Genomic DNA, 13,693 nt, shown 5'->3' on the forward strand with positions numbered 1-13,693 from the left:
GATATGGAGCAATATATATAATGAAAGTTCTTTTTTCCGGGTAGAGTAAGACATTAGACAGGAAAAAACGGAAAGCGCGCAAAACAGAAGAACGCGACTAGAAAGGGCCAGACGCCGTACGGTTGCCGGGACGGCGGCAGCGGGTGAGCTTCTTGCAGTCCTCCTTCCTGATGTTTCTTCTTTAGGTATCACTCACTCTCTGTTCTTCAATGTTGTTATTATTCAATTCTTGTATCATAATGTAATCATTTTCAATATTAATAATCACCACTATTAGTAGTACCATTAATCAAATTTAGATTCAGGGATCAAAAACCAAACCAAACAATTTCCGTACTTGCTTTATCTCACACTGTATTTCAAACCTCGTTTTGTAATTATCTCTATTATTTTACTCTCACAAGTCATTACCCATTTTTTCAAACCCTATAATTATAAATTTATGTTTTTCTGTGTTTTTTTTTTGGACTAAGTTTTTTTTTTTTTTGTCAAATAGCCTAGTGGCTAGAAATTCAACTCTTTAGAGAATAAACGGGGAATATGTGGTTCAAACCCGGACCTCCGCATATATAGTGCAATGTCCCTACCAACCAACCGAGCTAAGCTCACGAGAACGCTCAAAGTATCTATGCAGTTTTGTAATTTATAACACTAAAACCGCTTAAAATTAAAAACAAAATTATAGGGAATAAAAATACATTTAACTGTTATTTATATAATTGATCATTTAACTAACCTGTTTGTTGGTGCCTTATACTTTATGCAGTGATTGAAGCACAATAACATCAATTAGTTAATTGAAAATGGATAGACGTAGAAGCCAGAGAATTCAATCCATGAAGAAGCACGGTTCCTCTGATTCAGACTCTAACTCACATGATCACGATGATAAGAGTTGTAAAGTGATTTCAAAGTTGTTGCTTCTTGAAGACTTGTTGTTTCATGTCCTTACTTTGGTTCCTCTTACCTGCTTGTTTAACTCTGCAAGATATGTTTGCAAACCTTGGGCTGCTACTATTGCAAGCTCCCCTTTTGCTGAAGCATACGAACGCCGTCCACGTTCTAAGCCTGGTCTATATGTTCAAAATTGCACCACAACAAGTAGTTCTTATTTCTTGGAATTTAAAGATGATGTGAATGACCAATTTGAAAGGACTGATTTAGGAACACCTCAAAAACTAGGATATGTAATCGGTAGTTGTGATGGCATATTGCTGCTTATGAGTATGGCTAGGCAAATTTCGGTCGTGAACCCTATCCTCAAGTGCTGGCTTAGATTTCCTCGTTTTCTTTCTCAGGATCATATAGTAGTTAGGTGGCAATATACTATAGCACGTGTTCCTCGCACTTCCAAATTCAAGCTTTTCCTTATAGATGTCCTTGAGGTTTCGGGTGCTTGTTGGTATGTTTTCTATGTGCTGAGAATCGGAATAGATAATGCATGGAAAGAGATAGCTAAAAAAGAAGCCCCCATTCGTTGGCATTTCTTATGGTTCCCGCTTTATAGTGGAGGCAATGATCTTTACTGGATAACATATGACAAAGTGATTGTGATGGATGTTGACAAGGAAACTATTGTACGAGAATATCCACTTCCCTCTAGAAATATGCGTTTTGGTCCGCTTGCGATACTTTTATGGATGGGAAATCGCCTTTCTTGCATTGCGACTAAAGATACTTATAGTACATATCAAATCTACATTCTGGATTTTGATTCAGGAAAATGGTCTCTTCATCATGAGATGGGACCTTTTGATTATGTGTCTGCTTGTGGTCATAGGCTTAATACTACGGATGTGAAGTTTCGTTTGTGGATCAACGATCAAATTATCTTTCGAGTACGTCTACCTCAAAGCCCAATAGGAAATTTATTGCCAGGCCTTCAATACATACATTTTGGTTACAATGTGAAGACCAGGCAATTGACAAAGATTGAGGACATTGACGTTGGCAACTTTGAAGTATGTCTTCACACTAACAGTCTAGTTTCATTGCCAGGTACTCCTGCATAGCTAAGTTTTCTGCTATAATATATGTAGTAGTATTGTTTATATTTCTCTTAGCCGACCCCACTTAGTGGCATAAGGCTTGGTTGTTGTTGTTGTATTGTTTATATTTCTCTTAGCTGAAAAACAAGTAGTTATGTTTCTATTTTGATGTGGAAACACTTGATGAGTGTTTGCTTAGTTAGTCTGGCTTTTATTATTATGAATCTTTAGCTATGCTTATTCGAATGAATTATGACTTACTTGGAATTGAGACAAATCTTGTGCTCTGTTGCTTTTCTTATCCTCGAAATACAAATGTATGATTGCAGGATACATTACTCTATATGTGAAAGTAATGAACACTTGGGAATAAAATCAGGCAATATGTGAAAGTAATGAACACTTGGGAATAAAATCAGGCAATATATTTTGTTTGATATATATATATATATATATATATATATATATATATATATATATATTTGAGTGATGTTCTCCAACTCTGCGAAGTGGTCGACGGCAATATGTCATGCTGCTTCATGAAAATGACTCAAACTATTAGAATGAGGGAGGTCATCACAGACCATATAGATCATGGTTTTAATTGTGGTTGTTACGCTGTGAATCTTTATATTTTGATAAAATGCGTGAAAATGCATCTGCAATGCTGATGTGCAGACCTATAAGTTATTCCTCTGCAATTGAGGCGATGCTTGGAAATGGGATTATGTATTTTGATCCTCAATTTTCTCTACCATTTTTCTTCGTATTCTATCTCTTTTCTATGTGATATGTTATGGGTTGAGAAAAAGTGGATTTTTCACTCATGACCTGAAATTCTTATGAACCATATTCATGGATTATTTAGAAAAGATAATGGCTTTGTATTTGATATATATATATTTTGAGTTACTGGTCTTTTATTTAGGTGAGGTATGTATGATGTAGTTCAATGTGTTTTGTTATTTTGGCTAATGGTTTACACATGCAAGAAATTTAAACTAATCTGAAGGAAAGGATTAAGCTAAGGAATGAGATTGATTGTATTTGTAGCGTGAACTTTGCATAGTAGGATGAACATACATGCTAAATTCTGACCACAGATTTTACTTTATAATTATCAAGGTAGTCATAATATGTGTATACATATATGCTGGTTTCAAGTTTTGACTTACCAAATTACTAGTTCCTTTTCATTTTCTAATCAAGATACTTGTCAAATCTTTGTTCCCAAGTGTATCATATACTGAATTTCTGGAAAAGTTTTTTGAATTGGTTTAGTAAGAGGAATGACATTTGTACAACCAATTTTAAACAATTTCGTTGGTGCTAGCATTAATGGGTTGTACCTCAAATCTCAAGTGGGTGAATGAGCTACTGATGCCAAAGGGTGAAGATAAATGTGACTTGTGATTGATACAAAGGATGCTAATGAGTCGTATTGTTCTATTCTACCCAACCACTCTACATTCTTGGTCTTGCTAGATATTAAAATTGAGTCAGAAAAATAGAAATAAAATATTAAGGGTGTGTGTCTAATTGAAATCTCTTTTAAAATGGTTTACAGATGGATCTTTACTATTTTTAGTAAAAATATATTATAATAACAAAAAATAATAACAAAAATGATATTTTATTAAAATTTACCAAAACCAGTATGATTTATATTTGAACCGAGTCTATATAAGACAACCCCAAGTATTAAATGCGAAACCAACATAGTGTGATACAAGTAGTAGATATTTAAGTCTTTTAATCATTTGATATATTGCTAATAGATTCTTTTACGGGGATCAAAATTCAAACTCGTTGTATTTGTAGAGATCAATTACATATTTTAGAAAGAAAAATAAACAATTATCACGTAGAAATCACTACCTATTTTCCAATCACCCATTTGAATCCCTAATATTTCTACTTTGTATATTTTGTTAAAGTGTGATCAGTTAAGAGTAATAATTGTTACTTGTGCAACAAGTAACTGCTTGAAATGCAACTAGATTAATTGTCATAACATAATATGTTAGTTACATTGATTAGATATAGTTAGATTCTAACTATAGTTAAGTTGGAGGAGTTAGTTACTCTTTATAAAGCTATGGTTCTTCATTGTAACTTTTAGGAATGACATTCTCACTGTTACATGTTTACTCCGGTGACTCTTATTAGTACATTGACGCTAGATGGAGGGATTGCTTTTATTGTTTCCCTCGAATTCCCCTTCAAATCCACCTTTTTAACTATTTCAGTTTTGCCGTAACTGTTTTTGTTACGTTTTCAATGGCCAGTTCTCATCAATCTCGTACTAAAAAACCACTGTTGTCGTGGCTCTTCATTCTACAAACCAAACTCTTAATTGAGACGACATCGTCCTCTACGTTCAGAGACGATATCAATGCCACTTCTTGTCCGACATGCGAAAAACAAGCCATATCAACCACCGTTTCCCCCCAATTACGACATCAAATAACTACATGACCTTTTTCGAACGTATAGATGTGTGTCATCGACACTTGCCACATCGTGAGCTTAAGCAATATAAATGTGTTCAAAGCATTCCTAAAAATCTTGCACCTGCTTTACCATAGCTAAATGTATTTCAGATGGAATAGACATTGCATGACTATTTACTTAATTATTTTATCTTTTTATTTGATCAAAAAGAAAAACTTAAGTAAAAGAAAAAACACAAAAAAACTACAAATAACATCAGCTAGACAATATCTCCATTGAGGAGAACCACGTAATGATCCAAAGTGAGATGCCTGGTACAATTTATTGAGGACTATTACTTTTCCCACCTTATGTGCTTCTCACGCGTCCTATTTTTTTTCATCAAAATATCATTCAGATTATATAATCTGAATTTGAGTTTTTCCCACCCTAGGGTGGAAAAAAATGAGTTTTTCACCAATTCGGATTTTATAATCCGTAAACCTAAAAAAATTGGACGCGCTATTAATCCGAACACCCCCTAAACACTTTTTTTTCATGGTGTTGATACAGTTCGGATTACGTAATCCAAAATTATGAACATGTTTGTAACATGGATAGTCATTTTAAGGACAATATTAATCTTCCTAACTCTCGTCCTTATATTTTTGGATCAAGACTTCCTTAGAAGGACTTCTTACGGGACTCCATCCCTCAAAATTTAAAATTCCATCGTTTAGACATTTTTTTCATGGTGCTTATGCAGTTCGGATTACATAATCCAAACTGCGTCAGCACCAATTCTAAACATGTTTGTAACATGGATACTCATTTTAAGGGCAATATTAATTTCCTTGTGTTTTTATGATTTTATTTTATAATTTTTATCATTATTTTACTTGGGCTTTTTGGATATTTTTTAAAAACAAAATTTAAAATTGCTGAAATTGAAAAGGTTATGATTGCTGATTATACATAAACATAATTTGGATTATGAAACCGAACTCAGTTTGGATTATGAAATCCAAACCGTAAGGGACATTTTTGAAAATTTTGGGTGCGTGAGAGTGTCTTACGTGGGGAAAAGTAGTCTTTGTTGAGGCGGCAGGTGTAAGGAAAATCCAACAAAAAGAAAGAAAAAGAAGAGGAACAGGACGAGAACGAGAATGAGAACGAGAGAGAATGAATGGTTTTGAGAGAGATAGGAACAAAGGCACCAAAGACACAGAAGCCAAATGCACCGAAGTGCTACCCGTGTTGGAACACACCTAATCTGAGGAGCGTCTATGCTTCATAGCTCACAACCCATTTTCCTCAAGTACAAACTGCATTCTTTTCATCCTTATTTATTTTGACTAGAAACACATTTTAACTCTTATTTATATGATTGGCGGTTTAAGTAACGTATTTGTTGGGCCTTATACTATATGCAATGGTTTAAGCATAATTAACAATGGGTAGATGTAGAAGTCAGATAATTAAATCCACAGAGAAGGGAAATTGCTCAGATTCCGAATCAAAGTCACAGTCACGTGATCATGCCGACAAGAGTTGTGAAGTGATTTCAACGCTGTTGCTTCCTGAACACTTGGTGTTTGATATCCTTAGGTTGGTTCATCTTAACTGCCTGATTAATTCTGCAAGGTATGTTTGTAAAGCTTGGGCTGCTACTATTGCCAGCTCCCTTTTTGTTGAAATGTGCGAAAGCCGTGCACGTTCTAAACCTGGTCTTTATGTTGAAAATCGCACAACACAGAGTAGTTCTTATTTCTTGGAATTTAAAGATGATGTGAATGACCAATTTGAAAGGACTGATTTGGGAACACCTCAAGGAATGGGGAATATAATCAATACGTGTGATGGCATATGACTGAAGCGTTGGCTTAGCATTCCTCCTTTTCTTAGTTCTGTGAAACATATAAAAGTTAACCATCAATGTACTATAGCACGTGTTCCTCGCACCGGAAAATTCAAGCTTTTCCTTGTGGATGTCCTCATGGTTTCAGGTGCTTTCTGGTATGTTTTCTGTGCTAAGAATTGGAATAGATAACTCATGGAAAGAGATAACTAGAAAAGAAGCTCATAGAATAGATAACAGATGGTGTTTTTTTGTCGCACTGCCACCACATTATAGTGGAGGCAATGATCTTTATTGGATGTCAATTAAGGAAGTGATTGTGTTCGATGTTGACAAGGAAATTACTTTACGAGATTATCCACTTTTCCATTCGCCGCATGGTCTGTTTCCAAAATATTTATGGATGGGAAACCGTCTTTCTTGCATTGTGAATACACTTCCAACATATGAAATTTACATTTTGGATTATAATTTAGGAACATGGTCATGAGATGGAACCTTTTGTTTGTATGGGTGCTTGTGGTCCTGGTATTGATATTATGAGTGTGGTATTTCGTTTTTGGATCAATGATCAAATTATCTTTCGGTTTTCTCTACATCAAGATCGAATAGGAAATATATTTTCAGGCATTAAGAGGATACATTTTGGTTACAATGTGAAGACCAGGCAATTGACTAAGATTAAGGACATCGATGAGGGAAATATTGAAGTATGGCTTCACACTAACAATCTAGTTTCATTGCCAAGTACTCCGGCATAGCTAAGATTCCTGGAAATATTGATACTCTATCCTTGATGACTTTATATTTGATATATATTGTGTTGCTGGTCTTTTTTTTGTTGTTCCTGTGCTAGATTCTATGTTGTCACTTTGTATGTAGGGGAAGTATTTACGATGTAGTTCAGTGTCTTTTATTATGTTTGCTATTGGCACATACATATGCCAGATTTTTCACTACTGCAGATTTCTTAAGTTGAAGGCTTAATTAAGTGCCGGACAAGAGATACATGGTTTCATTTAATTGCTTCCATTTTCTAAAATTGTTGGTGTCAGTGTCATGTCATGTGATAATAATCCTTCATAGATCCTTTTATACTTCAGTAATTTATTTACTGTTATGATTCTATAATTCCTAAGTAGGACTAGATTAGGCTATGCCATTGTTCTGAACCAACATATTGTGTAACTCATTATTTTGTGCTTTCTCTATTTTGTCTTTGTGATAGACATACCCTGGAATTTCTATATTGAGAAATTTAGGCCAATATGAAGGATTATATTTGGAAAGAGATTGGCTGTATATGTAGATGGACTTTCCATTGTAGGTACATTTATTAACATGGGTCAACGTACAAACTATGTTGTGACAGCATATTTTACTTTCTAATTATCATAGAAGTTATAATATGTGTGTATTATAGAAAGGTTTTATATATATGCTGCATATAATGTCGAATGGTGAGGTGATATATCAGAAGTGCATTCATTTAAAACCTTTTAGGCTCCAACCATATTACTGGGTAGACATGTTTTTTCTCCTCCATATCTTCATAAAGATTGATATTCTTCATTTTTGTTGCCATAAATACAGTTTTTACCTCCGGTGATGATCATGCGGAAGCAGTTGTAACTGAGAATTAGTTGTGAATTGGATTATAAGCTCATTTTTTAGGCATTTTAGGCCATGTTGGAACTGATCAAACCTTGTGCTTCATGGATTCACTGATAGGAAGTTTTTTTCCTTCCCTTAATCGAAGTTATGCTTGAAAACCATTTTAAAGAGTTGTTTCATTCCCATCATCATACATGTTTTTAGTTTTATTACCCACCAGCAAAAGGAGTACAATGAGGCTATATTTACTGTATAAAAAAAAGAAAAAATTATTGGCAATCACAATGAAAGAGGTGTAACAGAATAGGGTCTAATTTTCCTAGAAACAAAGTATAAAAGAGGCGTAATATTATTCGTTACAAAGAAATACAATGTATTCTAAAATCCAAATTTCTTTATATTTTTCTAAATTGTAACTTTGCCCATCGTTTGTTTCGTTCACGTACAGAGTAGCCTGACTCATAAAAGAATTGTCGTTTTGGTTCCCCATTGTCTTCCTCATGCCAAAACACTTCCTGTAACAAAACAAAGTAAACATCATTAACCACATTCTATAATGAAAACCACACTAACAAAATTCCATTTTAAGTTTTTGGTTCCAGACCTGTTATCAAACTTTGAGAATTTTATGCTGTAAAGAAGATATGAGTACCTGTCTAATGATACTAGTTGTTGCACTTGTTTCTGTCCAGAACTCTTCACCTAAGAGTGGGCATCCAATGATTTCTAGGGTACGTAAGTTGGTAAGGCGTGACATTCCTTCAGGAAGCAGTGCCAAATTTCCACAATTGATCATTTTGATATGTTGAAGTGATGATAGGTTGCATACCCAATATGGCAGTGTATTTAGGTGAGAACAACTTTTAAAGGTGATTGTTTGGAGAGAAGGAAGGCAATTGAGGCCATCTTTAAACCACATTTCAATTACTTGAAACTGTTCACTTGAAACAAAGTAAAAATCAAGATTCTCAAGAGATGTGAGATTTTGCAACCAATCTTTTGGGAGTTTTTTCACATCCGAACTGACTTCGCCAATTTCCATGGATTTGAGCATGGAAAGAGGAGGGAAGCCAGTCGAATATTGTGACATTGCTATATTTAGTGTTGCTTCCAATATCTGCACATTGCACTCTGTCAATGATAGTCTCGTCTTAATCTCTGGAAAAATAGGCATGGAGGTCAACATCCAGCACCCACCAATTTCCAATATAGATAGACGAGGAAACTGAGGCAACAAGAGATGACGTGAAGAATTAATATCGCTGAAATCATCTCCCATCCTCCTCCATCCTCTCAGAATATTACAACCCATAAATTTTAGACTCTCCAAAGATGGGAAGAATGATTCATGAAGAATAGGCTCTTCGTAATATATGTACTCCAATTCATCGAGGTAACATAACTCAAGTGACTTAAGGAATGGAAGACGTTCCAGTGGTGGGAGATATTGTAAACCTCGACAACAATCAAGAGATATTTCAATTATATTTGTGAGTGGAGAAAGCCATTTGGAAAACATCGAACCATCATATTGTTGTATGCTCAATTTTCGAAATCCATCTTGTGTCTTTTCTTTGAAGGTCCAATTATTAATCTCAAGGTGCCTCAAATTGATTAATTTTGAGACAACTTTTGTAGAAAGTACAACTTCATCCCATGAAACTTTTATGGTCTGTAAACAAACTAGATTGCCTAAAAATTTGGGAAGACTTTCTAGTCCACGACACCTTAATAAATTCAGATATCTTAAATGCTTCAATTTGTCAATGGAACAAGGTAGCTTGCTCAAAGAAGAACTTAGCTTCAAGACGCGTAAGTTTTTGAAATTTGAAATAACTGATAGTTCCTCTCTATCCAATGTGTTGTAATGGGTTCCCAACATAATCAAAGTTCGAAGTCGACTAACATCCATTGATTCCAACAAACAAAACGCTTCAAATTCCAGAGATACATGCACAGGTCTTCCTGGACATCTTTTTGCCGTACTATCCAAGTAACAACAATCGTTTCCAGCTACTTGTGTTGCAAGATCGTGCATCAAATCATGCATTCTAAAACCATTTATATCACCATCTTTATTCAATTTTGCATCTTGGAAGAATGATTTCATCAAGAAAATATTAACAAATTGGTTACCAACATCTTCCATGCTCTTCCCTTCAACTGAACAGTCAAGATAACCATGCGCCATCCACATTCGAATCAACTCATCCTTCTCAAATTCCCAATCCTTAGGATATAAAGAGCAATAAGCAAAACATTGTCTTTGTTGAGGCGACAAGTTATGGTAACTCAATTTTAGGACCGGCATGATGCTATCTTTATCCTCACACAAGTTCCAAAAATTTCCTTGTAGGACATCAATCAATTCCCTTTCTTCACTTTTACTTTGTAATATGCCTCCTAACGATCTAATTGCTAATGGAACTCCTTTGCACTTTTCCGCTATCTTCCTACCAATTGATTCAATGGTTCTATTCACTCCAATGGTATCATCCCAAGATGCAATTTTCTTTAATAGACTCCAAGATTCTTCTGGAATCAAACCATTCAAAACATAAGGGACACTTACACCCATGGTTTGTGCCACAATTGCACTACGAGTCGTCACTACAACCTTACTTCCTTGAGCCCCACACATCAAATAAGTCTTCAATTGAGCCCATTTTTCATAACTCTCATTCCAAATGTCATCTAGAACTAACAAGTATCTCTTACCAGTTAAATGGTCACGAAGCTTAGTTTGCAAGTTGTCCAATGATAATGCATCATCAATTTTGTTCTTGGTTAATGACTCCAACATGTTCTTCACAATAGTTTTGACTTCAAAGTTTTCAGAGACACATACCCACATCCTCTTTTCAAACAAATTTTTCACTTCCATGTCACAATAAATCATTTGAGCAAGAGTTGTCTTTCCCAAACCACCAAATCCAACAACAGCAATCAAAGAGACATTTTGATTTTCATGTGGTTGTCTCAACAAGCTTATAATCTTCATTTTATCATCTTCTCTTCCAATGATATCCGATTCCAACACAAAAGAACTAGTCTCTCTCCTTACACAGTTAGTTTGTTGAACCACCACAACGTTTGAGTTTAGATTCAACCCAGACATATCTTTTACTACATCATTAAAACCTTTTTGTATTTTTTCAATCTCATATGCCATTTTACGGCGAAAAGAAATTTTGTTTGGAGATAAGGAATGAAGTACCTTTGTTACTTTGTTCTTATGAGTTTCATCCATTTTGTTCCTCATATCTTCAATAACAAATTCATCTAGCAAATCATCTGCAGGATGAAGCACATCTTTGAGCCTTCTTACCCAATTTCGAACAGCATGATTTTGTGCTTCTTGTTTCTCTTCAGCATCAAGGAGCACAACTCTAATAGATTCAACCGTGTTCTTAAGCTTTTCCAATTCATTCATAACACCATTGATCCGTCCAAATTCACGCAAGGCAGCAGACCCTAACCTGTCATAGAAAATATAAGTTTCTTATTTTCTCGAAAAGTTTGAAATAAACAAAAACAACCATATAAGGTGGATGAAAATTATGTCACCTATTTATGAGGCTAGTAGCAACACCATATGGAATTTGCTCTGCCATTCTTCAAATGAAAAAAAGAAAGCATATGAATCTAAAGCAAACGTGAAACGTTACTGAGTTTGGTGATGGTAATGAACGGAGCAAGAAATGGACGATAATAATACATTAATGATATGAAAAATAAACAATAGTTGACCACTATTGTATAAAAAATGGAAGAGAAAAAGAAGCACCGTGCCGTGTCCACACCGCATGACTAAACGATGGCTCCACAACAGTGTCGGTAAAAAAATTTATTTGAAATATGATGCTAATGATTATTTTAAGGATACTCTTTAAAAGTTTAAAATAGTAAAATTTTATGAAAAATATATGTATTTAAGGCATTAAAAATTGAAATATTTGAGTTTTTAAATAAATAATTTTTTTTGTTTCAATTTTTTTATTTAAAATCTTTAAAAACAGTCCAAAGAACATCTTACCATAACTCTTTTATTTTTGATTTACTCATGGTGTCGGTGGGAAAAGTTATGGTGCATAAGTCATTTCCTTATGCACCGTGCATAAACACTTCACAACCATTGAATTTACATAAGAAAAGGCCGTATAAAAACAACTTCAAACAAAAAAAAAGTCATAAACCAACACTCTTTCTCTCTCTCTAAGTCTGAAACTTAGAGAGAGATGCTCTGGAAAAGAGTTTCTTCTCCGACCTCCTCTTCAAGCGGTGGCTGCCGGCCCAATAGGGCGGCACCGCGGCGCCGAAGATAGCAAAAACCTCCGTTTTCAAAAAAAAATTCAAGAATCCGACATCCATTTTCTTTTTAAACTCAAATCCACCTTTAAAATTTTCGAAAAGCAAACACATATGCCTAGATCTAGCTTCAAAGATTCGGAAAAAAAAAGGACACGGAAGAGAAGAATTCGAAATTGATAGAAGAGAATAGAAGAATTCGAAATTTGTAGTGTGTTATGATTCTGATGATTGTTTGCTGGAAAAGTGTTTGATGGATTTGTAGTGAAAGCTCAAAAAATGAATTGCTGAAACCATTCCCACAGCAAAAATTTATGGAAACCATTCCCACAGCAAAATGGTTTTGGAGTACAACACACAGAAACCATTTCCACGGCAAAATGATTTTGGAGTACAACTCACAGAAACCATTTCTTTCCTCCTCCTCCAATTGTGTCAGTCCAAAACTAAATGATGGCAATGACTCTAGGTCCTTAGTTTTTTTCACCTACTGGAAACCATTAAGTATATCTAATAGTTCATTAAGTATATCTAATAGTTTTGGAGTACAACTCACAAAAACCATTTCCACAGCAAAATGATTTTGGCATAATTTTATACAAAACATACTATAATAAGGACATTTGTGACTGTCATTGAACCAAATCAACATTCTGAAATCATTATTAAACTAAAATGATGACTTCCACGGTTGTAGTATTGTTTCGTTTGGTTTCGCTTGGAGGTATAGGGAAGCAATTATATTTCAAATGGGATTTATGCACAGTGCATAAGGATTTTTTTATGCACCATAACCACTCCCGGTGTCGGTATGGGACATCATATTTGTCATTTTTTTTTTTAAGGAAGCATATTTGTCATTTCTTGGTCATGGTGTTTTTTGTTTCTTTCTCTGATTCGCCAAGAGAGATTTCTTTTGGATAATCTTTTGGCAATTTGCATTTTAATGATTCAATCAAATACAAATTCAATTGAACGCATGATTTTCTCTAACCAATGTAAATAAAATGATCTTCTATAATGTATACATATTCTTTTTATCATTGAATTAATAAGAAATAGGCTTAATTGAACATTAGCTCCTTTAAATAATTATATGTTTATATTTTGGTCCCATAAATTGTAAAACTAATATTTTGGTCTCCTGGGTTTTGCTCCGTCAGTCAAATTGATCCCCTCCGTTAGTTTTTTAATATCTAAATTTTTTGATATAATTTTAACCGTTTGATTGCATATCCATTATACCTATAGTGAACCGTCAACATCTTTTTTTTTTCATTTTTCCAGAATTATTTTTCTTCCAAAATACAGATTCAAAGAAACACAACATAACACACAAATTACAACAACCTTCAAGAAAAATTCACCACCATCATCTCATCACTACACATAAACAACAACCATCATCACCAACATCATCTCATCACTAACTCCAACAAAATAAAAAAATTCCAACAAAATCAAAAGGAAACTTTTTCAAAATCAAACTGAA

General features: G+C 34.3%; 2 protein-coding genes and 1 pseudogene across 3 annotated transcripts; 2 read left to right on the forward strand and 1 right to left on the reverse strand.

Moving 5' to 3' along the window:
- The first annotated feature begins 27 nt into the window (after positions 1-27).
- Positions 28-2,884, forward strand: LOC25500675 (uncharacterized). 2 transcript variants are annotated; one of them, XM_024773884.2, is made up of 3 exons: positions 28-185; positions 767-1,998; positions 2,318-2,884. In XM_024773884.2, the coding sequence occupies exons 2-3, from the start codon at positions 804-806 to the stop codon at positions 2,359-2,361; spliced, it is 1,239 nt and encodes a 412-aa protein (XP_024629652.1). In that variant the 5' UTR covers positions 28-185; positions 767-803; the 3' UTR covers positions 2,362-2,884. The 2 variants fall into 2 exon arrangements, with proteins under 2 accessions (XP_024629652.1, XP_013444613.1); XM_013589159.3 differs by lacking the exon at positions 2,318-2,884 and having other exon boundaries at positions 767-2,265.
- A 3,498-nt stretch (positions 2,885-6,382) lies between these two features.
- On the forward strand, positions 6,383-7,243 carry LOC25500676 (uncharacterized; annotated as a pseudogene).
- An 879-nt stretch (positions 7,244-8,122) lies between these two features.
- Positions 8,123-11,700, reverse strand: LOC25500677 (disease resistance protein RGA2). Its single transcript, XM_013589161.3, has 3 exons — positions 11,461-11,700; positions 8,546-11,372; positions 8,123-8,408 (listed from the first exon to the last, which is right to left on the reverse strand). The coding sequence occupies exons 1-3, from the start codon at positions 11,505-11,507 to the stop codon at positions 8,289-8,291; spliced, it is 2,994 nt and encodes a 997-aa protein (XP_013444615.1). The 5' UTR covers positions 11,508-11,700; the 3' UTR covers positions 8,123-8,288.
- Between the last annotated feature and the right edge of the window lie 1,993 nt (positions 11,701-13,693).

This window comes from Medicago truncatula, chromosome 8 (genome assembly GCF_003473485.1).
Source record: "Medicago truncatula cultivar Jemalong A17 chromosome 8, MtrunA17r5.0-ANR, whole genome shotgun sequence".
NCBI classification, from domain to species: domain Eukaryota; kingdom Viridiplantae; phylum Streptophyta; class Magnoliopsida; order Fabales; family Fabaceae; genus Medicago; species Medicago truncatula.